This window comes from Odocoileus virginianus, chromosome 1 (genome assembly GCF_023699985.2).
Source record: "Odocoileus virginianus isolate 20LAN1187 ecotype Illinois chromosome 1, Ovbor_1.2, whole genome shotgun sequence".
Classification (NCBI taxonomy): Eukaryota; Metazoa; Chordata; class Mammalia; order Artiodactyla; family Cervidae; genus Odocoileus; species Odocoileus virginianus.
Window position 1 is genome coordinate 20,110,526 of NC_069674.1, and position 26,892 is coordinate 20,137,417.

The window sequence follows — 26,892 nt, forward strand, 5'->3', positions numbered from 1 at the left end:
CCCAATTCAGGAGAATTGTCAGATCCTAGAACACTTCTATTTATCAATCACAGGTGTGTTAATCTAGTGCCCTCAGCTGTGGGTTTGCCCTGAAAATGATGGACGAATCCCTTTCGTAGCCTTTGGCTGCCTCAAGGGAAACAACATTGACAGCGTTGGAACTTCACTTCCCAGAAGGCTTCGCGGCTCGCTACGGCGCGAGGCATGACGGGTACCTCGCCTTTCTCTCCGATTGAGCTGCCCGGCAGAAGTGGAGTACGTCGCAGCCTGACGTACGGGCGCGCGCCATTCTGGGCAGTGTAGTCTAGCCTGGACTCGGACGCCCCCTCGTATGAATGGGGCTCCGGTTGACAGCGAACTACAGCTCCTTGACCGGCAGCGTTGGTGGCAGCCGCTGGGAAAAGGGAGACCGTCACGACCCCGGGAGAGCGGCGCTCCAGGACGGTGGTGATGTTCAGTGCCGCGACGAGGCGGTAGCCGGGCTTCCTGGGGTAGTGGTCTAGTTGGGCGCTTCCTCTGCGCTCTCGCTCCGCTTCCCCTGTCCTGGCCATGCGCCCGGCCTTCGCGGTGGGCCTGGTTTTCGCAGGCTGCTGCAGTAACGTGATCTTCCTAGAGCTCCTGGCCCGGTGAGTGACCCCCGCCGGTCGCACAAAAGAAGCGGGAGGAGGGGCGCCCCCGAGCGCCGCAGCCCTGTCCCCCCCCCCGCCCCGCCCCGTCTTGTTGCCGTTCCCTCCCGGAGGCGCGCGCGGGCCGGGGTGGAACCGCCTGCCCCCGGGTCTGCTCTGGACTACCTGGGACCTCTCTGAATTGGCTGATCCGTCATCCTATGCACCGTCAGCTCTCCTGCCCAACAGTTTCTCAGCATCCCTCGAGGGGAACCCTCGGGGTGTTTGCTGTCGTCACCCCCCGTTTCATACCCTGGAAGATTGAAGCCTGTAGAGTTTCCTACCCCCCAAGGTCGAAGGGAGCTTGTGGCAGAAGCCAAGATTCCCCCCAGCTCTTCTCGATCCTGCTAATGCCTCTTGTATGACTTGAGCAAAGCTTGGACTTAAAAAGCAGCCTGACTTGGTTTACGCTGCAAAGAAAGCTTCAGTTGTATTAAAGTAGGCTGCAAAACATTTGTTTTATTGGCCTTAGAGATGGTTATGATACTTCGCCCAGCATACCTCTTGGGGATGTAGTAGAACGAATTCTTAGACAGAAAGTGGTCTAATTGACCGGGACAAGACTTTCCAGCATTAAGATACTATTAAATAAATTAGGAAGCTTGCAATTTGAGGCGTAAAACTTTATAAATTAAGAATGGTTATGACACTTTCCCAAAGGACACTGCTGCTGCTGCTAAGTCGCTTTAGTCGTGTCCGACTCAGAGACCCCATGGACTGCAGCCTACCAGGCTCCTCCGTCCATGGGATTTTCCAGGCAAGAGTACTGGAGTAGGGTGCCATTGCTTTCTCTGTCCAAAGGACACTAGGGTAGCTTTATTGAGGCGGCACACAAACAGTGTTAAGTAACAATGTGCAAAGGTCATTGAGCAGAAACTGTTACAGAAAAGGCGACAGGTGGATTGGAAAAGCTCAAGACTGAAAATCTCATGAGTTTCAGCCTTTGGCTCTGTCATTCCCCTGGCTGTGTGACGTTTTCAAGTTATTTAGCCTCTCTGTGCTTCCCCTTTTCCACCTATAAAATAATATCTGTGCTGTTTAACACCTTGTTTTAAAATCTGCACAATTATCTTCGTTGCCCATCAGAACAATCTTATGTACAAGATAGATCAACAGTTATATTCTCTGTTTTACTGAAAGTGAAACACGTCCCAAGAAATTAGGTCCTCTTTTATCACTTGTAAGTGGCAGAACCAGAACTGGAACCCAAGAATCTAAACTCCTAGTCCAAGATCTTTTTCAGCCTTCCTGTTATTTTTAAACTGGAGTAGCCCATAGTTTTGGTCACCCAATTCCTCATGTGGTGCCTATGAGACTTGTATTTTATTTTCATGACACTATTGATTGATTAAGTTATTCTGAAGCAACCAGTTTACTTAAGGGAATTCTGTGGGGTTAATTTTTGCAATTACAGAGCTTGAAATTTTATTATGCAAAAAGTGTTGATAAAGATCTGTCATTTGTCATTCTTGGGAGTAAGTGGTGGGGGATATGAAAATGAAAGGAAAAGATGCATCCAGCTGTCAGCTGGTACACTTCAAAGGAAGGTCACTTTGGAAATTGGTTTAAAAATATAAAAATGTGATGAAATCAGGTCAGCCATGGAAATGAAGGTCAGAGAATAATAGTGTGTTTATGTTGAATATACCATTAAATTAAATCTTGCCAAAGGCTGTATGACATCAGAATATGCTAGCAACTGAGAGCCTTTTTTTTTTTTTTAACCAGTTGTGAGCCCTTAGCTTAATTATTTAGTCTTTCTGAGTCTGTTCTCTGAGCTGTGAAAGGATAGTGATAGCTCTGCCAGCCTCACAGGGTTTTGAAGGACTAAATGCCTGAAGCTCATATTCGGTTTGTTCCCCTTCTAACAACTTTTGTTTCAGTATTCGTATACTCGTTTTATTGGGCTTCCCGGGTGGCTCAGTGGTAAAGTATCCGGCTGCAATTTAGGAGATGAGGGTTCCATCCCTTGGTCAGGAAGATGCACTGGAGGAGTGCATGGCAACCTACTCCAGTATTCTTGCCTGGAGAATCCCATGGACAGAGGAGCCTGGTGGGCTACAGTCCATGGGGTTGCAGAGTTGGACATGACTTAGTGATAAACAACAACTCTGTTTTATTAACTATTCCTGAAAAGTTGTGGGTAAATATAACTGTACAGAATGTTTTTATGCATTATTCATTTGAATGTTTGCATACAATGGTAAGGGGTACATTTGCTAATTTAATGAGTGGGGCCCCAGACTGAATAGCAGTTTTTTCCTAATTTGCTTGGGCAACTCCAACTTAATCATGTTTCAGATTGAGAAAATAAGAACTGGTTGGACTAGATAGGCTTCAAGGTTCTTTGTAGATTTGGCTTCCCATAATTCCTAACTCTTATCTTGGGACATCATAGTGGAAAGCTAATAAAATTTTGTAGAGCAGGCACTGTGCTTCTTCTATGGTTTTCTTGGAATCATTAGGTATGGAACACCAAGTATGAATGGAAATACTAAAGTGACTTGTAAAGTGAGCATTTTTAACCGTTCTCTTCCAAATTGGAAAACAAATTTAGGTTTTTCTTTCTTATTTCATACCTATGATTGGGACCTATAATAAAATACAAAGCACCCATGCAGTGTATAGGGCAAGCATGAAGTAGGGAATGAGTGCCTTGACCGTCCTTCTGAGAGAGTTCACCTTCTACTTTGGAATCAAGATACACATCAGTTCCCTATCTAGGTGAAGTGTCTTAGATCAGGAAAACAATCTGAAACATTTTCTTTTTTGTCATTTTATTTTTTAATCAAGTGCCTAATGTTAAATCCAATAAGGACATTTTCTAAAAGTAAAACTTTGGATTCTTGCCAAAGAGAATTCAAACAGAAATGATTTGCAGTTAGTGATTATAATTCCTGAGGAATAAAGTTCAAGAAAATAAGTGATTTAGGGGAAAAAGATCTAGGTTTGTACTCTGATGTTTTCAAATGAATTATTCAAGTTAATTGTTCCATCGGTAGCTATACAGCATTGTGTTCTTGAAAAGTTCTGTAAATTGATTTCTTAAAAATTGAATTACGTGGGCACATTAGGGAGATATAAAAATCCTATGGAAATAGAGACAAAGATTAGATTGTCAAGGGGGGGGAATGGGGACTGGTCCCTAATGGATATGGGATTTCTTTTGGAATGTCCTAAAATTAAATAATGGATATGACTGCACTACTCTAAATATACTAAAAACCACTGAATAAAAAAAAAAGTGTGGGGGGGAACCTTCTTGGCAGTGCAGTGGCTAAGACTCAGCACTTCCAGTGCAGGGGCATGAGTCGATCCCTGGTGGGGGAAGTAAGATCCCACATGCCATGTGGCAAAAAAAATAATAATAATAATAATAACAATGATAATAATAAATAGAATAATAATAAAATAAAACACCATTTATTTCCCGGGTAGCCCTGAGAGACTTACCTAACTCAGTGTCATATGGCCCTCAGTCTCTTTAGCAATGAACTGGGCATAATAATACCTACTGTGGAGACAGGTATTATTATAAAATAACACCCATGAAGCCATCATAATCAAGGTAATAAGCATATCCATCACCTCTAAAATTTCCTTGTGTTCTTTTTTATGATAAGAACACTGAACATAAGATGTACCCTCTTAACAAATTCCGAGGTGTACAATACGGAATTGTTAACCATATGTACTACAATGCACAGGTATGTTTTGAACTTACTCACTTTGTATAACTGAAAACTTAATACCCGTTAAACAACCCGTCCCCATTTTCCCTTCCCCCTTGACCTTGGCAGTCTCCATTCTATTGTCTGCTTCTGTAAGTTTGATTTTAGATGCTTCATGTAAGAGGAGTCATGCAGTATTTGCCCTTTTGTGACTGACTGACTTCATTTAGCATGTCTTCCACGTTGTTGCAAATGATATCATTTCCTTCTTTTTTAAGGTTGAATAATATTGTATGTTTATACATTTTCTGTATCTATTCACCTGTCCATGGACATTTCAGTTGTTTCTGTATCATCATTAAGTATTGCAAATAGTGCTGCAGTGAATATGGGGGTACAGCTATGCTTTCAAGATCTTGATTTCAATCATTTATTTTTAACATTTAAAAAAATTGAAATATAGTTTATTTCTAATGTGCTGATCTCTGCTGTTCAGCAAAGTGACTCAGTTATACACATACATACATTTTTGTGGGGGGGGGGTGCGCTTCCCTTGTAGCTCAGTAGGTTAAGAATCTTAACCTACCTGCAATGCAGGAGACCTGGGTTTGATTCCTGGGTTGGAAAGATCCCCTGGAGAAGGAAATAGCTACCCACTCCAATATTCTTGCCTGGAGAATCCCATTGACAGAGGAGCCTGGCAGGCTATGGTCCATGGGGTTGCAAGAGTCGGACATCACTTAGTGACTAAACCACCAACCACTACCACATACATGTTTTTAAATATTCTTTTTCATTATGGTATATCCCAGGAGACTGGATATAGTTCCCTGTGCTATACAGTAGGACCTTGTTATTTATAGTTTGCATCTGCTAACCCCAAACTCCTCACTCAGTCCATCCCTCTTCTCCCCTCCCCCTTAGCAATCACAAATCTGATCTCTATGTCTGTGATTCTATTTCTGTTTTATAGATGGGTTCATTTTTGCCATTTTCAGATTCCACATATAAATGATGTCATATGGTCTTTCTCTTTCTGACTTCACTTAGCATGATATTCTCTAGTTGCATCCACGTTGCTGCAAATGCCATTATTTTGTTTTTTTTTTATGGCCGAATAATATTCCATTGTATATAGGTACTATATCTTCTTTACCCATTCATCTGTTGATGGACATTTAAGTTGTATCCCTGTCTTAGCTATTGTGAATAGTGCTGCTTTGAACATTGGCGTATGTGTATCTTTTTGAATTAGAGTTATCTCTGGATGTATGCACAGGAGTGGGTTTGCTGGAACATAAGATAAGTCTGTGTTTAATTTTCTGAGGAACCTCCATACTGTTTTGCATAGTGGTTGCACCAACTTATATTCCCACCAACAGTATAGGAGAGTTCCCTTTTCTCCACACCCTCTTCAGCATTTGTTTTTGTAGACTTAATGAATGGGTCATTCTGACTGGTGTGAGGTGGTACCTCATTGTAGTTTTGATTTGCATTTCTCTAATAATTAGTGATGTTGAATATTTTTTTATGGGCCATCTGTATGTCTTCTTTAGAGAATTGTCTATTAAGTTCTTCTGTCCATTTCTTGATTGGGTTGTTTTCTTTGTTGTTGGGTTATATGAGCTGTTTGTATGTTTGCAAATGATGCTACGGTTTTCATTCTGTAGATTTTTTTTTTTTTTTTTACGGTTTCCTTTGCTCTGCCAAAGCTTTTAAGGTCACATTTGTTTATTTTTATTTCTGTTGCCTTGGGATATTTACCTAAGAAAACATTGGTATGATTTATGTCAGAAAATGTTTTGCCTATGTTCTCTTGTTTTATGGTATCATGTCTTATGTTTAAGACTTTAAGACATTTTGAGTTTATTTTTGTGCGTGGTATGAGGTTGTGTTCTCACTTCATTGATTTATATGCAGCTGTTCAACTTTCCCAGTACCACTTGCTGAAGAGACTGTCTTTTCCCCATTTTATATTCTTGTCTCCCTTGTCAAAGATTAATTGACTATAGGTGTGTGGGTTTATTTCTGGGTTCTCTGTTCTGGTCCATTGATCTGTATGTTTTTGTACTAACACCACACTGTTTTGATTACTCTGTGTGTTAGTCGCTCAGTTGTGTCTGACTCTTTGTGACCCCATGGACTGTAGCCCGCCAGGCTCCTCTGTCCGTGGAATTCTCCAGGCAAGAATACTGGAGTGGGTTGCCATGCCCTCCCTCAGGGTTTGGTTACTGTAGCTTTTTATTAACAGTATTGTCTGAAGTCTGGAAGAGTTTTATCTCTGGCTCCCCCCACCCCCCCACTTAGGATTGCTTTGGCAATTCTGGGTCTTTTATGGTTCCATATACATTTTGGGGTTATTTGTTCTTGTTCTGTGAAAAATATCATGGGTAGTTTTATAGGGATTGCATGAAACCTGTAGATTGCTTTGGATAGTATTGCCATTTTAACAATATTAATTCTTCCAAATCAAGAGCATGGGATAGTCTCCCATTTCTTTGAATCCTCTTTGATTTCCTTTATTAGTGTTTTGTAGTTCTTGGCATATAAGTCTTTTACCTCCTTGATCAGGTTTATTCCTATTTTTTTGTTTTGTTTTCTGGTGTGATTTTTTAAAAGTTTTTTTCCTACGTTCTTTGTTATTTCATTGTTTGTATAAAGAAATGCAATTGATTTCTGAATGTTAATCTTGTATCCTGCACTTTGCTGAATTCATTTATTAGATATAGTAGCTTTTGTGTGGAGATCTTAGAGTTTTGTATATATAGTGTCATGGCATCTGCATATAGTGACAATTTTATCTTTCCTTCTGATTTGGATATTTTTTTATTTCTTGTTTGATTGCTGTGGCTATACAGCAATACAGTGTTAAATAAAAGTGGTGAGAGTGGGCATCTTTGTTTTATTCCAGATTTTAGCAAGAAAGCTTTCTTGCTAAAAGTATTATATTGAGTTCTGTTGCTGCTGCTGCTGCTAAGTCACATCAGTCGTGTCCGACTCTGTGCGACCCCATAGATGGCAGCCCACCAGGCTCCTCCGTCCTTGGGATTTTCCAGGCAAGAACACTGGAGTGGGTTGCCATTTCCTTCTCCAACGCATGAAAGTGAAAAGTGAAAGTGAAGTGGCTCCATGTGTCCGACTCTACTCTTAGCAACCCCATTGACTGCAGCCTACCAGGCTCCTCCATCCATTGGATTTTCCAGGCAAGAGTACTGGAGTGGGGTGCCATTGCCTTCTCTGATTATATTGACTATTGGGTATTAAAATGGCTGTGAGTTTGTCATAAATGACTTCTATTATGTTGAGATATGTTCCCTCTATACCCACTTTGGTAAGACTTTTTCTTTCTTTTTTTTTTTTAATCACAAATGGATGTTGAATTTTGTGAAATGCTTTTTCTGTATCTATTGAGATGATCATGTAGTTTTTTACTTTTCTTTTGTTAATGTGTATTACATTGATTTTGCATATGTTGAACCATCCTTGTGAATTTGGGGTGAATCCCACTTGGTCATGGTGTATGATCTTTTCTATGTGTTGTTGGATTTGATTTGCTAATATTTTGTTGAGGGTTTTTGCATCTATATTCCTCAGAGATATTGGCCTGCAGTTTTCTTTTTTGGTGGTATCTTTTGTCTGATTTTGACATCAAGGTGATGGTGGCTTTGTAAAATGTCTTTGGGAGTGTTCCCTCCTCTTCGAGAAGAATCAGTATAAGTTCTTCTTTGTGTGTTTGGTAGAATTTGCCTGTGAAGCTGTCTGGTCCTGAAATTTTGTTTATAGGGTGTTTTGTTTGTTTTTGTTTTTTTCGTTACAGATTCTAGTTCACTTCTAGTGATTGGTCTCTTCAAATTATCTATTTCTTGATTCAGTTTTGGTGGGCTGTATGTTTGTAGAAAGTTGTCTGTTTCTTCTGGGTTTTTAACTGTTGGCATGTAATTGTTTATAGTATTCTGTTAAGGTTTCTATGTGTTTCTGTGTTATCAGTTGTGATTTCTCCCTTTTCATTTCTTACTTGGTCTCTTCTCTCTTTAATTCTTGGTGATCCTGGCCAGAGGTTTGTCAGTTTTGTTCACCCTTTCAAAGAACCAGCTCTTGGTTTTATTGATTTATTTTTTTTGTTGCCCTTTTAATTTCTATTTTATTTATTCCCTCACTAATCTTCCATGGTGTCTCAGATGGCAAAAAATCTGCCTGTAATGTGGAGACCTGGGTTCAATGCCTGGGTTGGGAAGATACCCTGAGGAAGGGAATGGCTGCTTACACCAGTAGAATTTCTTGGAGAATTCCATAGACAGAGAAGCCTGGCAGGCTACCATCATGGGGTCTCAACGAGTCAGACACAGCTGAGCAACTTTCACACACAGTCTTTATTATTTCCTTCTTCTGACTTTAGATTTTGTTTGTTCTTCTTTTTCTAATTACTTTAGGTGGTAGGTTATTATTTCAGATTTTTCTAATATTTTCAGGAAGGCCTGTATCACTGTGAATGTCCCTCTAGGAATTGCTTTTAGTACATTCTATAGATTTTTGTATGGTTTTATTTTCATTGTCATTTGTTTCAAGGTATTTTTTAATTTTCTTTTTTATTTCCTCATTGACCCATTGGTTTTTTTGTATGTTGTTTAGTCCCCATATAATTGTTTGTTTGTTTGTTTTCTCATTTCTTTTCTTGTATTTGATCTATAGTTTCATGCTGTTGTGGTCAGATAAGATGCTTGAAGTAACTTTTTTTTTCAACAAAATTCTTTATTTCACTAGAAATTGCTTCATTGATGAAATCACCAGGAATTTTCAACACAAGATTTAACATCTTAATATCCACCAAGGCCTGGGCTCTGGGGTTTGCTCTGCCTCTCTCAGTCCTTAAAGGGGTTTAGAGAGAGATGTCATTAGCAGAGATCAAGTAAGGTGGTTGGAGGTCCTCTTTTCCCAGTCATTGGGCAAGCTGCTCAATTCATGTCCAGAGTAGGAAAGAGCCAGTATTTCAGAATACTCTAATAAGAATTTGACATTGCATTTTAATCTCTCATAACAGTTTCAATTTATCAACAGTATTGGTCCAAACTTATTTGCTTCTGATCCAAGTGTTTTTCATTTTGCAATTTATTTTTGGTGTCCATGTAATTTTAATAAATAATCTCACTCTTTGTGAAAAAAATCAACCCTGTGCCAAGAAAAATATCTCAAACCTGAATAATCTCATCTTGCTCTTGGAAAGAGGAAACAGGGGTTTTCCTGCTCTTTTTCCACTCAAGAGATGAACAAATCTACCCCTTGGAAGTCCAAAATGTTACTTCTGGCCTTGGAATCTGCAGTTTTTGATGGGCTGATTCAAATTACCTAGGAAGAGCAGCTGGAAGTACTAAGCAGGCAGCCTTCCTTGGAAATTTCTTCCTAAAATCAACTCTAGAGAATGGTCCATGCTTGCGTACAACTTCTGCTGTTCCATCTCACAAGCCAGGCTCCGAGGAGGCACTGGAGTTCTCAGGAGCAAGAGCAGCAGCAGTGGCCCCACAAGGTAGGGCCTCAATAGGCGAGGCTTGTCAATGATCCGCGCTGTTTGGTTTCCCTTTTCAACAACACTGACAATCCAGGCTTGAGGACCTTCTCCATACTTTGAAGATTTGATTTCTGAACAAAAGTGAGCTGCCTCTTCTCTTGGCAGATAAATCAGTAGCCCTCCAGAAGTTTCTGCTGAGGTTCCTTGAAGGAAACTAGAGCAACCTGCCAGCCTGGCTGATGGCAGCCATGTTGGTAATGATGGTCAGATTACAAATGACAAAGGACACTTCATTTCTCTGTTCTTTTACAAGGTTCTGAGTGACCTAGAATGCCAAAGCCGGTGATATCTGTGGCTGCGTGGGCATTAAAACATGTGCATTTGTCCAGCAGCAATGCTATTGAGGGTAGCCATGTTGACCATAGCTTCCTGATAGCCCAGCTCTACCTCTTCTCTGGAGAATACCATCTTTTTCTTATTCCAGCCTTCAGGATTATCCAGCCATTGGTGGGCATTGACAGGCAACTTGGGTTCCTAAGGGTTTAGTTAACACAAGCACATCCCCAACAGCCCCGCCTTCAGGCAGGATGAATTCATTTGGCTGACATACCCAGTGGCAACGCCACTGATGATAATACCACCGTTTCCCATCAGCCACTGCAGTCCTTCCTTCCTCAGCAGCATCCTGAAAGCCTTTGATCATGAGTGGTGTGATCTTTTCTGGCTCCTCCTCAGGCATTCTCTGACCCTGAGTAGCAAAAACATGTTGTCACACTCAGTAATGCCCATGGTGTAGAGGTCACTCGGCACGTTCGCGCAGGCGATGGGCCCCGTCACTGTAGGGATCTTCCACCAAGGGGTAAAAGAGGTCGGTGGTCTGCACCAGGGACAGGCCCCCGTGCCTCAGGGGTTTGACGCAGGAGTCCATCCCAATGCGGAGGGTGGGGAAGGGCGGGCTGGGTTCTGCCCTCACCGGGCAGATCGGCTTCCTGGGCCGTCTCTTCAAGGCCTCCGACCAGGCCTCGACCTAGCGCCAGTCGCACTTCCCGTCGCGTCAGTCGCGCCAGGATTTTGAGCAGCGTCTCCTGGGGGATCTTGCAGGCTCAGCCCTTCGTGCCAAAGCCAGTGAGCCGCCAGCTCCTGCTGCGACTCAACGCCTGGGGCTCAAAGGGCGGGTAGCTCGAGAAGCGCCGGCCCAGAGGCAAGCCCGCCAGGCCTGAAGAGCCTTCTCCCCCACGGCCATCGCTGCCATAGCCTCTCTGCCAGTGCCTGTCGCTGCAGCTTCCGCCATCATCCCTGCCCGGCAGGAAGGGGAAAAAGAAGATGGAGGAGGGGAGGTCCCTTTTACTTTCCACTCCAGTTAGCAAGGCGTAACAGATATTACTGCAGAGAGTCTCTCTGGCACGACTTGCGCAGCCCAACTGCTGAGGGCCACCTTCTATACTCTTAAATTTGTTGAGGTTAGTTTGTGCCCTAGTGTGTGGTCAATCCTAGAGAATGTTTCATGTGCACTTGAAAAGAATATATTTTCTTTTTTAGGGAAGAAGGCGGTTATAATGTCCTGAAAAACGTCAATTCTATTGTATTGTTTAGGATCTCTGTTGCCTTACTGATTTTCTGTCTAGAAGATCTGTCCACTGATGTGAATGAGAAGTTAAAGTCTCCTACTGTTGTATGCTCATCAATTTCTCCTTTTATGTCAGTGTTTGTTCTATGTATTTGAGTGTTCCTATATTAGGTGCATATATGTGGATGAATGTAAAATACTTTCCTTGTATTGATCCTTTTATCATTATATAGTGTTCCTCTTCATCTTTGTTTAGAGCCTTTGCTTTAAGGTCTATTTTATCTGATATGAGTATTACAACTCCTTTCTTGTCATTTCCATTTGTATGAAATATGTTTTTTCCATCCCCTCACTTTCAGTGTATGTGTGTTCTTTGCCCTAAGGTGGGTCTCATACTCTAGGCAGAATATTGTAGGCTCTTATTTTTTAATCCAGTCTGCCACTTTGTGTCTTTTGATTGGAGCATTCAGTTCATTGACATTTAAGGTAATTATTCATACATATGTATTTATTGTCATTTTAAACTTTGCTTTCCAGTTGATTGTTCTGTTTCTTTTTGTGGTTTGATAGATTTTATGCTTGTGTTCTCTTCTTTTTGGTTTTTGTGAGTCTATGTTTTTGATTTTTGGTAGCCCCCCTTTTTTCCCCCAAATGTGTTAACCCCTTCATATTGCTTTAGATTGCTTTAGGTTATAGGCTCAAACACTTTTTTTTTTTTTAATCTGTATTTTCTTATTCTCCTTGCCCACATTTTCTGATTTTGTGTCTTTTTTTATATTTTCATGTTTATCTTTCTGCTGTTCCTTGTGTTGATCATCACTGTCACAAGTAGGTTTTGTTTTTTTTTTTTTTAATCTGTGTACTGACCAATTTAAATTATTTATTTTCCAATTGTGATTTCCTCCTTCCTATATCTTCTTGCTTTTTTTCTATTTGGAGAAGCCCTTTCAATATTTCTTTTGGGATAGTTTTTAAAATTGCTATATTTGTTTAGTTTTTGCTTGTCTGAGAAGTTCTTTGTTTCTTCTAATGATGATCTTGCTGGGTAGAGTAATCTAGGCTACAGAGTTTTCCCTTTCAAGACTTTGAATATGTTTTGCCACTCCCTTCTGACCTTCAGTGTTTCATGGAGAAATCAGCTCATAGCCTTATGGGGGGGGGGGGGTTCCCTTACAATTAGCTCGTTTTAAAAAGTAATTTTATTTATTTATTTTTCACTTTGCTGGGTCTTTGTTGCTGTACGGGCTCTCTGTAGTTGCAGCGAGCAGGGGCTTCTCTCTCGTTGCGGTGCAAGGGCTTCTCAGTGGTGGCTTCTCTTGTAGAGCGCAGGCCTTAAAGTGCGGGCTTCAGTAGTTGTGACCCTCAGGCTCTAGAGCACAGACTCAGTAGTTGTGATACATGGGCTTAGTTGCTCTGCATCATGTGGGATCTTCCTGGATCAGTTCTTTATCACTGAGCCACCAGGGGAGCCCTATAGTTGATTGTTTTCCTCTTTCTGTCTTTAGAAATCTCTCTTTAGCTTTAGCCATTTTTATTAAAATATGTCTTGGTCTAGGTCTGTTTGGGTTTATCTTGTTTGGAACTCTCTGTGCTTCCTGTATCTGGATATCTGTTTCCTTCTTTAGGGTTGGAAAGTTTTCAGCCATAATTTCTCCAAATACATTTTCAATCCCCTTTTCTCTTCTCCTTCTAGAATCCCTATTATATATAGATTGGCAATTGGCATGCTTTATATTATCTCACAAGTCTTTTATATTGCTTTCATTTTTTTCCTCCCCAATTTGGCTTCCTGTCTGCTGTTTTGATTGGGTAATTTCCGTTATTCTGTTTTCCAGGTCACTTATTCTTTCTTCTGCATTATACATTCTGCTGTCCATTGCCTTTAGCTCCACTTTTGTCTTGGCAAGTGAATTTTAAATTTTTTTTGCTTCTTTATGTTTCTAGTTCCTTTTTACAGTAATTTGCATTTCTGTCAATAGCCTTTCTTAATTTCTCCAGTATTTTCATTACCTCCTTCTTGAACTTGGTGTCTTTTAGACTGAAGAGATCTATGTCATTGTTTGCTCTTTCAGGGGAATCTTCTTGGTCTTTTAATTGGGAGTGTTTCCTCTGCTTCTTCATTTTGCTTATATCCCTCTTACTCTGTGAGTTTTGAAAAAAAAAACCAACTATCTACTGTAGTCTTGGAGGGCTATTTATATGTGGGAGCATCCCTGCATAGCTTGTGTGAGTTTAATATTTTCTGGCAGGAGGGCTGTTTTGGGTTTGGGTGGTGTCTCTTTCCTCAGGACTCCTAGAGTCCAAGTAGCCTGTGCCCTGCCTCCTGAGCGTGCACTCGGAGAAAGACGCTCCTCTGGTGGGTCCACCCCCTCCTCACACACCACCCAATAATGGCCTCGCTTCTCTAATGGGCCCAGGCATCTTCCCATACTCCCTTGCTTGTGGCACACCACATCCTATCCAGCCCCTCAGGCTGTCTGCACACAGCCAACCCCAGTCCTCTCCCCAGAGTCTGAGCTCTGGAACCCGAGCCTCGCTCCCCAGCCCCCACCCACCCCAGCAGGGGGGCATCTCAGTCTGGGGAGGGCTGGGCAGCACTGCCCGTCTCTGCCGGTCTCTGTCTGCTTTGCCCTTCGCAGACGGGTTGCTGTGCTTTCCTCCAGGACTCCGGAGCTCCCCCCCTGTCCTGGCTGATCTCCCTGCAAGAGAGGGCCTTTCCCAAGGGCAGGAACCTTTCCTCCTTCACAGTCTCCCTCTCAGGCGGTCAGGTTCCCATCTCGATTCCTTTCTCTTTTCTCTCTATGCCCCACCCAGTTACATGGAGATTTCCTTGCCCTTTTGAAAGTCTGAGGTCGTCTGCCAGTGTTCAGTAGGTGTTCCGTGAGAATCGTTCCACACATAGATGTATTTTTGATGTATTTGTGGGAGAAAGTGAGCTCCATGTCCTACTCCTCCGCCATCTTGATCCAATCCTGTTATGATGCCCTTTAAAACATCCTGTGAAGAATAATACTTTTAAAGGGAATATTTTTTTTTTGAAGTAGTTTCTTTTTAACTTTCATACAATCCTAATATTCTAGGTCATGTTTCCTTCAGTTGCTTGAGTGAAGGCCAGACTCAGTGCCCAGAGACTGGAGGCATGAAGATGAACAGGACACCCTTTAACCATCCAGGAAGATGGATCAGGGCACTGGGTTCCTTCTGCCTCCTACTCCATCCATGCTTGGCAGGGATCATGTCTCATTAAGTTGGCAGCTCCCTCAGCCAGCACTTAACTGCACATGCAGAATGTTCTCAATAATTATTCATTAGTTGAATTGGCCTAAGCTGGTGGTAAAGAGGAAATGCAAGGGAAAGCAAGAAGTATAATGAGCCCTTCTTGGACCGAGTCCTGTGATTGTTGATTTCTCATTGAATCCTCACTATGACATTAAAAAGATATCACTTCTGTTTAACAGGTGAGAAAACTTGGTCAATATAAATGTCTTTAGAAGAGTTACTATATCTAGGTTGAAGGTATCCTAGTATTCTACTCTTTGCCTTTTCTCTCTGTTAAGTGCATTTCAGGGACTAGCTTATTTACTCAAGGAGATAGGCACTAGTGCTGTTCCCATTCTGAAGATAAGAAAACTAAACTTAGGGTAATTAACTTCCGCTGTCATCAGGTAAGCGGCAGAGCTGGATCCTGCGTGTCCCTGTGTGCTTCTAAGCCGTAGGGTCACAAAGAGTCACGTGTGACTGTAGCAGCTTGGCATACACAAGCTCTGTGGAGCACATGGACTCTCAGCCCCACGGCAGCCCTTAAGACTTGTGCGTCTCATGCACACACACACTCCTACACCTCCCAGACCTACCCTAGTGGTTCTCAGCTCTGGGTGCACATTAGGATCTAGTGGGAAGCTTTCAAAAATACAGATTCCAGGGCCCACGCCCACAGGGGAGGGTGGGGCCTCTCAGGCTTCTGGGTTTTTAAAGAGCAGCCTAGCCTCAGTCCCTTGTGGCTCAGCTGGCAAAGAATCTGCCTGCAGTGCAGGAGACCCCGGTTTGATTCCTGGGTCTGGAAGATCTGTTGAAGAAGGGATAGGGACTACCCACTCCAGTATTCTTGGGCTTCCCTTGTGGCTCAGCTGGTAAAGGATCTGCCTGCAGTGCAGGAGACCTGGGTTAGGAAGATCCCCTGGAGAAAGGAAAGGCCACCCACTCCAGTATTGGGGCCTGGAGAATTCCATGGACTGTATAGTCCATGGGGTTGCAAAGAGTCAGATAGGACGGAGCGACTTTCACTTTCATTTCAGCCGGAGTTGAAGAGCACTGTGCTAAAGCTAAAGTTCCCTCTCCTGTCACTTATATTTAGGCTCATAGTCTTGACTAGTTCCTTGAATGAGGGGAATGACTTACATGATTATGTATGAATTCCTGCAATGTTTCGCCCTGTCCCTCGAACATAAGGAGTGCCAAAAGAGATCGTTGAATACAGAGCAGTAGTTTTCAAGGAAACCTTCATAAGCAGTAGAGCCTAGAGAGGAGCAACAGTTCCGCTTCAGATGGAAAGCACAGTGCTATACGGGAATGGCTTATGTTTGGCATTGTTTATTTTTATTTAGTGAATTTAAGAATGCAATCCTTGGGATTGCTATTTTAATATCATTGCCACCAATAGGGGCTTCCCTGGTGGCTCAGCAGTAAAGAATCCACCTGCAATGCAGTAGGTGCAGGAGATGTGAGTTCAGTCCCTAGGTCGGGAAGATCCCCTGGAGGAGGGCATGGCAACCCACTCCAGTATTCTTGCCTGGAGAATCCGGTGGACAGAGGAGCCTGGCGGGCTGCAGTCCATAGCGGGTCACAAAGAGTAGGACACAATTGAGTAACTGAGCACCGACACCACCAATAGAGGATGGAGTTGTTAATAAATAACATTATTTTAATATATAATAGTTGTTAAATCCCTCTAATCACTAGGCTTGAGTACATGTCTTTGGTGAAGATGCAGATACAGAATTGGGAGGCTCTGTTTCATAATATGGGAATAATGGTAACGTGAGGACTGTGGAGGACCCAGGAAAACAAAGACAACTGCTCCTTCCACTGTTTCCTTCTTCCAGTGATGGGGCAGCACTACATGATGCTCAATGAAGCTGAAAACAAACCACACATATTAGGTAACTAACTTTCACGAAGTGCCTCAAGAGGGATGTCAGAGAATTTTACCACCTTGTAGATTTGTTCCTAAGCGTCACTGTGGAAGATTCCCCAACCTTACATAGATGACTGAAGCGGTTCCAGTGAATTCCAGGGATGTATGTTGAGTGCCTAGTACATTTGTGTTAAGGATAGTGGAGACTGGTAGACTGTAGCAGTGCTCCTCAGTCTTGTCTTCATCCTTGTCCCTCCCCCAATGCCCACAAAAGACCCTTTGTAGGACTTACATGCTGTATGTTTATCCTGTGCTTTATACTTAGAAAAAGAGTAAGATTCCGCGTCCCTCTCCCCCCAACCAGTTGTTGCCCCCATGGGGTCTCTGTCTAAGGGGGTATTCTTGTGGTCAGCACTGGACAGGAGTCTTTGATTGACAGCAGTCTTGGACATTGCTGGTCGCGAGGATATGTAAACATTACAGGTCAAAGTGAAAGTGGCTCAGTTGTGTCACTTTGCGACCCCATGGACTATACAGTCCATGGAATTCTCCAGGCCAGAATACTGGAATGGGTAGCCTTTCCCTTCTCCAGGAGATCTTCCCAACCCAGAGATTGAACCCAGGTCTCCCGCATTACAGGTGGACTCTTTACCAGCTGAGCCACAAGGGAAACTAAATCATTACAGAGACCTGAGTGTATTTCTGTCTCTGGACTTTGTGCCCAAGTTGACAAGAATCTGGACTAAAACCCTCTTGGTTAAGTGAGGATCCCAGTGAGAACCTATGACCAACTTCCTACAGTTCACTGGGGAAGTTCTGTCATAGTTCTTGGAATGAACATTATCAGAGTGGTTCTTCCTCCTGGCCTGCTACACCCTCGGAAGAGTGAAGGAAGAAAACTGATGTTCTCTGTGGGCCTGTTGCTATGTGTGTGAGATCCATGGGATATGAAAACTGAAATAAAGACGGACAGTGGGTAATAGAAATCCATCTTACATGTTACTCTGAACTATCAGTAAAACAAGTCTTAATGCCCTTTATCTCGGTTTTCTGTGCTTTTTTTTCTTTCTGTTATCCACTCCACAGGAAACATCCAGGATGTGGGAACATTGTGACGTTTGCACAGTTTTTATTTATCGCTGTGGAAGGCTTCCTCTTTGAGGCTGATTTGGGAAGGAAGCGTCCGGCTATCCCAATAAGGTATGGCACGTTGAAGTCTTCTTTTAGCCCTTTTAAAAAACTTAACAGCTCTTCTTCTTGTAACCATATAAAAGGAATGTGAGGCATCCTTTTATAAGATTTATATCAAAGATAGCAGTAGAATCATTCATTTTCTGAATTTAATATGTGGTGACACTCCAGGGACCCTATTTTTAGAATACAATTCCTGCCACAACACTTAAAATAACTCATTTGTGTGTGTGTGTGTGTGTATCTTCTGTGTCTGGCATATGGTCAGTTAAAGGCCTAGTGTGATAACCAATTTTTAAGTACTTAGGTATGTTATCATCCTGATGGTAACCAAATATGGTAACAGTGGTATTGTTACTTTTAAAAAAACTGATGGCTTTTGGAGATGGAAGTGGTAGTTACACAATATTGTAATATATTGGGTTGGTTTTTCTGTAACCCAAACAACTTTTTGGCCAACACAATACTAAACACCACTGAATTGTTCACTGTAAAATGGTTGGTTTTTTGTTATGTGAATTTCACCTCAATCAGAACAAAATGAATGGCAAACTAAGGTAAGATTCATATTTCCAGACCTCCATCCATTAGTCCAAATTTGTGTAATAATATTCATGGGGCCAAATAGAAACAGGACAGATCTTATAATAAACAGTGTATTGAAAAACAGTGTTCTTGCTGTGAGATGCTTGAAATCAAAGTGTATTTATTATTTTTTAAATTTGATTTATATTTTATATTGGGGTAGCATTGATTAACAATAATTTGTTTCAGGTGTACAGCAAAGTGATTCAGTTACAGATATGTATACGTATACATATATCCATTCTTTTTCAGATTCTTTTCCTATATAGGCTATTACAGAATATTGAGTTGAGTTCTCTGTGTTATACATTGGGTCCTGTTGTTCAATTAAAAAAAAAGACACATGCACACAAAAACAAAGTGTGATCCATCTAGTTGTGAGTATTTAGTAGGATAAATACCCCTGTCCCCCAGTGGCTTTGGTATCTGTATAAAACTTTCTCCTTCCAAGACCAGCATTTACATTAGCGTAGAAGCCCCCACCTTTTTTGATTCCTCTGGTTCTTCTCCTCTTCCTTCCACTATTTCTTTCTACTCTGGCAGCCAGTAGCATAGCTCAAGGACATTTCCACTCTCGCCGTAACTTTTATGCTAATAGCCTAGCAAGCTGATCTCCTGCCCATCACCTAGCTGTTCGTCCCTCCGTGTCAGCTTCCTACCATTGTATTGTAGCACCCACTTTCACAAGCGCTCGGGGTTCACCACTGGAACAAGAGTGAAGCCCAAACTCCCTAACATGCCTTCGGAGGCTCCCCATGAACTTCCCTAACAACCATGCTCCCATGTGTGCAGTTTGTGCTGGCTATTTTATTTTCTATCTGTAAAGGCATAATCAAAACCTTGCTCATGTCATTCATCCCCACAAGCAATTTCTAGGCAGTGCAATATGTAGGCAGTGATGTGGAATAGTTGGAATTAATTATCCTGAAAGAACTTGATGAAGTCTACCTCCAAATGGCATCTTTTCAAGACAGGACAAGGAAAATTGGACAAAAAAGCTTGTGAAATCACTAACAGTTTATTATTCAGAAGCTGTGACATTGCTCTTAGCAGTAACTCTGCATGTGTGTATTACTGGGTTCTGCGTTCATTGTGAAGCTCTTCAAACTTCCCAAACTGGGTAATGTTGCCCTGGCATGGCTGCCTATGAGGGCAGAGAGCCCTCTACCTCACCAGGAACACAAAACTGGCTCTTGTTAGGGAAGGTAACTTGAGACTCAATGTGTCACATTCTCCAGATGTGCAAAGGGGTAAAAGGATGGGATTTTGTGCTCAAAGACTTTCGACACTTCCTGAAGAATATGGAGCCACTTGTCCACGTTTGCCCTGAATTCTTTAGCTCTGCTTTGGGTTGGTCATAAAATTCATTCAGGTTTTTCTGTAACATCTTGCAAAAAAAAAAAAACCCAAACAAACTTTTTGGCCAACCCAATACTTCAAATACGAACAAAGCTAATGGATGTGATGGAATTCCAGTTGAGCTATTTCAAATCCTAAAAAATGATGTTGTGAAAGTGCTGCACACAATATGCCAGCAAATTTGGAAAACTCAGTAGTGACCACAGTACTGGAAAAGGTCAGTTTTCATTCCAATCCCAAAGAAAGGCAATGCCAAAGAATGCTTAAACTACCACACAATTGCAGTTATCTCACATGCTAGCAAAGTAATGCTCAAAATTCTCCAAGTGAGGTTTCAGCAGTATGTGAACCAAGAACGTCCAGATGTTCAAGCTGGATTTAGAAAAGGCAGAGAAACCAGAGATCAAATTGCCAGCCTTCACTGGATCATAGAAAAAGCAAGAGAGTTTCAGAAAAACATCTATTTCTGCTTTATTGACTATGCCAAAACCTTTGACTGTGTGGCTTACAACAAACTGTGGAAAGTTCTTAAAGATATGGAAATACCAGACCACCTTACCTTCCTCCTGAGAAATCTGTATGCAGGTCAAGAAGCAACAGTTAAAACCAGGCATGGAACAACAGACTGGTTCCAAATTGGGAAAGGAGTACATCAAGTCTGTATATTGTCACTCTGCTTATTAAACTTGTATGTGGAGTACATCATGCGAAATGCCAGGCTGGATGAAACACAAGCTGGAATCAAGATTGCCGGGAGAAATATCAATAACCTCAGATAAGCAGATGACACCACCCTTATAGCAGAAAGTGAAGAAAAACTAAAGAGCCTCTTGATGAAAGTGAAAGAGGAGAGTGAAAAAGTTGGCTTAAAGCTCAACATTCAAAAAATTAAGATCATGGCATCCAGTCCCATCACTTCATGGCGAATAGATGGGGAAACAATAGAAACAATGACAGACCTTATTTTCTTGGACTCCAAAATCACTGCAGATGGTGATTGCAGCCATGAAATTAAAAGATGCTTGCTCCTTGGAAGAAAAGCTATGACCAAACTAGACATCATATTAAAAAGCAGACATTACTTTGCCAACAAAGGTCTATCTAGTCAAAGCTATGGTTTTTCCAGTAGCCGTGTACGGATGTGAGAGTTGGACTATAAAGAAAACTGAGCCCGAAAGAATTGATGCTTTTGAACCGTGGTGTTGGAGAAGACTCTTGAGAGTCTCTTGGACTGCAAGGAGATTCAACCAGTCAATTAAAGGAAATCAGTCCTGAATATTCATTGGAAGGACTGATGCTGAAGCTGAAACTCCAATACTTTTGGTACCTGATGTGAAGAGCTGATTGATTGGAAAAGATCCTAATGCTGAGAAAGATTAAAGGCAGGAGGAGAAGGGGACAACAGAGGATGAGATGGTTGGATGGCATCACCGGCTCGATGGACATAAGTTTGAGCAAGCTCTGGGAGTTGGTGATGGACAGGGAAGCCTGGCGTGCTGCAGTTCTTGGGGTCGCAAAGAGTCAGACACAACTGAGCAACCGAATTGATACTTCAAATACAGTTTTTCTCATTTTGAATATATTAGGTTGAATTGTATGAAATTGCTGATGTTTAGCCTACCAAGAGAGAAAAGCATTTTAAATGGTTTAAGCTGATTTATATGAGAGTCATCTTAAATATTTTCTAGCTCAAAATGGGGGCATACAAATATAAAATTTTTTCATTTGTATTTATCCCTTTATCTTTCTAAGTGATTAGAGTTCCTAAATTTTTTTTAAGTTGTTGTTTTTTATCATTATGGAAGAATATTAAAATAGTGTTTCTTGAAACACATTCTATAGTTCAAACTTTTTCTGTATTAGTCTAGCTTTGTGAAGTATTTTCATATATACTTGGTATTTGACTTCATGTGATAGTGATACAATCTTTTAACATAGAGAAGATAAGCACAATACTTTTAAAATAAAAAATATCTCCTAGTCTACTTGATTTTCTTGAAATTGTAGACCCTATGTGATAATGAACTGCTGTCTCTGCCTTTCAGGTACTACGCCGTAATGGTGACCATGTTCTTCACCGTCAGCGTGGTGAACAACTACGCCCTGAATCTTAACATCGCCATGCCCCTGCACATGATATTTAGATCTGTAAGTCTGCAGACTCACATGCATATGTTTCTCTGGAAAATGAAGATAAGCAGGTCCATTAAATTCAAAGTTCCTATAGGAAGTAAAGTCTAGGGTGTAAGACTAGGTCTCATGGATGAATGAAAAGAGGCTGAATTTCATCTGAGATGGAAGGCACAAAGATAGAAATGTGAAGGTGGATGGTTTACTTTTCATTTATCAGAGGCTTATAGGCAGTTAATAAAAGCAAAGTTAAAATTTCCCCAGATAACAGATCTTGCCTTTAATTTTCTGGTTGGTTTTATATTCAGTCTTGCTAAGAATGTTATTTAACTTTTTCCTCATAACTTTTTGTTTCTTCTGTAAAATTATATTTACTTCTAGTACGTGGTATAGATTACTTCTTTTTTCTGCTGTTTTTTGAAAGCAGAGACTTGAGATAATTAGCTAAAGGGAAGTTCTTGAGGAAGGTAGGGTTTCTCCCGACGCAGCAGGGGTTTTTGTCTTTGCCTCAGGCATGGTGGGAGAGTTTCATTTAGTCTGTGTATAAATAAGGACAGAGTGTTTCCCGAGAACAGGAGAGAAACTCAAAGGGGAATGTAGTTAGGCTTGTAGAGGAATGCAAAATGGGTGAAAATTGGAATAATAACTTTTTTGTGTGACCTGAGATTTTTGTGAGATGAAATGTGAGATTCCCTAAAGGAACTTTCCAGAACTGATTATAATAACTAAGATGACCTTCAGAGCATTGTGCACAGAATAGACTTTCAATAAACACTTGCTGACTGACTGATGCCTTTCAAGAGAAGAGAGAGGTCCCTGCCCAACTTCATTCAGTTGAACAGCAGCTGAGGAGAAGCTTATTAAAGGCTCCTGTGAATTATATGGGCTTCCCAGGTGGCTCAGTAGGAAAGAATCCTCCTGTCAAGCAGGAGACCTGGGTTCAATCCCTGGGTGGGGAAGATACCCTCTAGGAGAATGGCAACCCACTCCAGTATTCTTGCCTGGAGAATTCCATGGACAAAGGAGCCTGATGGGTTACAGTCCATGGGGTCGCAAAAGAGTCCTACATGACTTAGCAACTAAACAACAAATGACAACAATAATTAATTAGAAAATCTGCCAAAAATAAGTCTGTAATATTCCTGCTAGCCCTGGCTTCAACTATGACCATATTGGGAATTAATCATTTTTATTCTTAATGTCATCTTTAAGAGGTGTTATTGTTTTCTATGATAGATTTTTATAGTTTGTCTTTTTTGCTGTCCTAAGAACAAGTGATTCTCACTAGTTATTAATCCTAACCTCTATCTTTGTAGTTGTTTTTCCCTCTTTTCTATGTTCATATTTGTCTTGAATTACATTATTTTCTTTCCTTCATGCACAAAAACTGTTGTCTCTTTTTACAGGGTTCTCTAATTGCCAACATGATTCTAGGAATTATCATTTTGAAAAAAAGGTAAGCAGTGCTCTTTTATTTTGTATATAGGAAGGGTCACCTGAGCCCCAGCCACAGTTTTGTCTGGATTCCTTCTCAGAGTGGTGATAAGTTTGCTCTTGGCCATCTGCCTTGGTTCTTGGTTCTGTCTGTGACAGTGAGGCCCATTCCTGAGGCAGTGGATCAGGGAAGAGGCCCCACCTGTATCTTTGGAGCAGCATTTTCTCTGTGTAGAATTAATAGACTCTTGTCATTAAATCTTGAGTACCATACTAACGTGTGAAGCCAGGCTTCCCTGGTGGCTCAGTGGTAAAGAAATCTGTCTGCCGATGCAAAAGTCCCAGGTTCGATCCCTGGGTTGGGAAGATCCCCTGGAGAAGGGAACGGCAACTCACTCCAGGCTTCTTGTCTGGGAAATTCCATGGACAGAGGAGCCTGGCAAGCTATAGTCCACAGAAAGTCAGACACAACTTTGCAACTACATAAAAACAATAACTTATGAAGCGAATTGATCTAGAACTTCACTGTCCCATGTGGTTATCACTGACTACATGTGACTATTTACATTTAAATTTAAATATTAAAAAGTAAATAAAATTAAATATATAGTTTCTCCATCTCTCTAGTCACATATTCATTTTAAATGTTCAGTAGCCATGTGTGACTAGTGGTGACCATATTAGCCCAGGTGTGGAACATTTCCAGATTTACCAAAGTTCTGTGGGACAGTGCTCTCCTAGGAAGCATACAACATAGCACACTAAGGAATAATCATACGTATTACAAAGAAGATTCCTAACAAAGGCCCAAGTGGCCAAGAAGAGGCAAGGAAAAGTTTTAGGACTGGTCTTTGTGACTATCACGAGCAGCTCTCTCTGGTTACAGTTGGGAAGTATCAGAAGTACATGAGGGACTTTCCTGGGGATCCAGTGTTAAGACTTCACCATCTAATTTGGGCAATGTGGGTTCCATCCCTGGTTGAGCTAAGATTCCACATGACCCCAAAGCAAAACACAGAAGCAATATTGTAACAAATGCAATAAACACTTTAAAAATGGTCTACATCAAAAAACAATCTTAAAAAAAAAAGCAGTACCTTGGATGCTGTTTCCAGGGATTTGTGTCTCACCTTCATTCAGAGCCTCACCCCTCACACCGAAGGAGGAGGGGCGCAAGGGGCAGAGACAGCACGTTTCTAAGGCTGGAACATTTCTTAGGGAAAGTTCCTTCTCACTGTTAGGACCGAAAATATGAGTTGGTACCAGCTTTTCAATGTAGTCCATACCCAACCCCAGTATTGGAACTCTGTGCCAGCTTGGAAAGTAGCTGTCAATTCAGCATGGGAACCTAGGGTTTTTTAAGTAAAAAGGACTGGGTCATAAAAAAGATAATTGTCCTGTCCTGCTGGCTCCTGGTGATGGGCTCTTTATCTCCTGAGGCTCATATATTCCCCAGATGAGAGCACCCTTGTAGTTGATTGCTTTTCTAGGCTCTTCTGTTCAAGCATACAGAGATAATGCTCAGGCTCATTACCTTTGAAGTGACCCCTGTGCTTCTTGGTAGTGTAAAATTCACTTTGGGACAGACTTGTGGTCTTTATAACCTTTGATTTTGGTGCATAGCAGGGATACAGAAGAACTTACTATAAAAGGAATATATTAGTATTCAGACATACCCCAACTGTCAGGGGACTTTATCAAACATCTAATTTTTCCTTAAGAATCTGTTCTGAGTCTGTCATCTTGAATCTCTCTCTCGCTCTTTTTGACTGTCTCCAGTGGGTCTTACCCAGAGAGCAGACATTTCTCTAAAGCTAACTATCTATATCATGGATTAGTCATGTATCATCTCCTTTTGTTTATCTTCAGTATTACCCCTTCAAGTTTATAGTGTTTTCCCCATTTCAGGATTTGAAGACCAAACCTCTATTCACCTTAACTGTGTTCTTCATGATTGTTCAGACCTGAATTTTAGACCTCTCTCTGTGATCATTGCAGACTGAAGAGTTCCTGTCTGTTTATACATCTGCTGCAGCAATGCCTGTCTCCTTGCCCACCCCTCTTCTCTAGAGTAGTGCTTTTGGCTCCTTGCCCCTCCCCGTAGCCAGTTCTGTTGGCCTTTTTCTGACACGCTGTGACCAGAACTATACAAAATATTTGAGTAGCAAACTTCAGATGTAAGGTTTTAACGTCTTTTCATTTTCTCCTGAGGCTTTTTGCTTCATCACCAAGAGCCTGAGAGGGATGTTAATTGATACTATTTTAGTATTAGTATTAGTAATATTTAATTACTAGTATTTTACTAGTAATTAACTACTAATATTTAATTACTAATATTTAATTAGTATTTAGTATTCTAATACTAAATTAGTATTTAGTATTAGTAATAGTATTAATTAAAATACTATTTAGTGTTTTAGTTAATGTGAAATGCCACCGTTATTCCTTCTAATAGTCCTATTGGTTTAGTATTACTCACTTTATCCAGCTATGCCAACATTTAAAAACAATGTTTAAGTCATTCAGAAACATTAAGACAGCCCCCTCCCCTGAAAAGGGACAGTTGAATTCTTTTCCGAGTGTGGAATCCTGCTGCTTGTCCTGGCAGTCCTTCTGTCCTGTCTTTCCTCTGCATGCTGTGTCTCTTCACACTATGTTTGGGCCCTAGAAGCCAGGAAAAGCAACAGGAATTCCGTATTAAGATCTGTCAGGCTTTCATTTAGACACAAGAGCAGGATGGGTTGTTGTGCCTGATCTGCCTTTTTTTGTTTTCTGATGAAACAGTCTACTGGTGTACCAAGTCTTGAACACTACCAGAAAGGGTGTGATCTAGAAACAAGTCAGTATTCTGACTCTTTCACGCACGGACGTAGGTGGACTCTGCTGAGAAGTGATCCTCTTGATCATGTCTTGGTGATCTGTACTTTCATGAACCATCCTACTGTCAGCATCATGCGGAAATTCATATCTGTGCTCTTTTATTTTTGCAGATACAGTATCTTCAAATATACCTCCATTGCTCTGGTGTCTGTGGGGATATTTGTTTGCACTTTCATGTCAGCAAAGCAGGTGGTAAGAGTCTGTTCACAAATGATTTCTATAGTCACTAGTCACCAGGGGTGCCCAGGTACTTATTAATGATACAATAAATGTAAGTGCTCATGTCATACAAGAATTTACGTCTTCAAAAGAGAATTACAGAGGGAAATGGGTAACATAAATATTTTCCTTGTATCAAGGCCCCTTGCCTGTAGTTCTGGTCTCTATACCTTGTATGTTTTCTTATTTCCTAGACTTCTCAGTCCAGCTCAACTGAGAATGATGGATTCCAGGCGTTTGCATGGTGGTTACTAGGCAAGTACAGTAATTACAGTAAAGCTAATTGCCTCTGCAGTTCTGTTTTCAGAGTTTTCTCCTAAGGGATATGTTTCTTGGCAAGAAGCTTCAGCTGAATAAATTATGCCATGGAAGAGAGAGGCACCTGGGACTATGTATCTCTGAACCTTAGGGTTGAAGAAACTAAAATATCTGTGTTCATGGTAGCCTGTTCTACAACATGGATGTTTTTCCTGGTTGCCACTAGTATAGAAAGAAAAGTTTGTGTCTAGTTGCCCATCATACTCTCTGGGAACAAGGGGAGTGTCATCCATTTC

General features: G+C 41.3%; 2 protein-coding genes and 1 pseudogene across 3 annotated transcripts in view; 1 reads left to right on the forward strand and 2 right to left on the reverse strand.

Annotated features, from left to right (window-relative positions):
- The first annotated feature begins 235 nt into the window (after positions 1–235).
- Positions 236–26,892, forward strand: part of SLC35B4 (solute carrier family 35 member B4) — a 39,012-nt gene continuing 12,355 nt past the window's right edge. The window contains exons 1-6 of the mRNA XM_020871935.2: positions 236–626; positions 17,627–17,740; positions 21,721–21,823; positions 23,212–23,261; positions 26,230–26,311; positions 26,533–26,593. Of these exons, the coding sequence (XP_020727594.2) occupies positions 550–626; positions 17,627–17,740; positions 21,721–21,823; positions 23,212–23,261; positions 26,230–26,311; positions 26,533–26,593 (487 nt within the window). The 5' untranslated portion in view covers positions 236–549. The remainder of the gene's footprint in view (positions 627–17,626; positions 17,741–21,720; positions 21,824–23,211; positions 23,262–26,229; positions 26,312–26,532; positions 26,594–26,892) is intronic.
- On the reverse strand, positions 9,740–12,329 carry LOC110123763 (selenide, water dikinase 2-like; annotated as a pseudogene).
- The window catches only part of LRGUK (leucine rich repeats and guanylate kinase domain containing), a 162,501-nt gene continuing 151,274 nt past the window's right edge, over positions 15,666–26,892 (reverse strand). The window contains exon 21 of one of the 2 annotated variants that reach the window (XR_011486915.1): positions 15,666–16,541. The gene's annotated coding sequence lies outside the window, so the exon portion shown is untranslated. Of the gene's footprint in view, positions 16,542–21,817; positions 25,904–26,892 lie in introns of those variants that run through there. The other variant, XR_011486906.1, reaches the window with a different exon arrangement.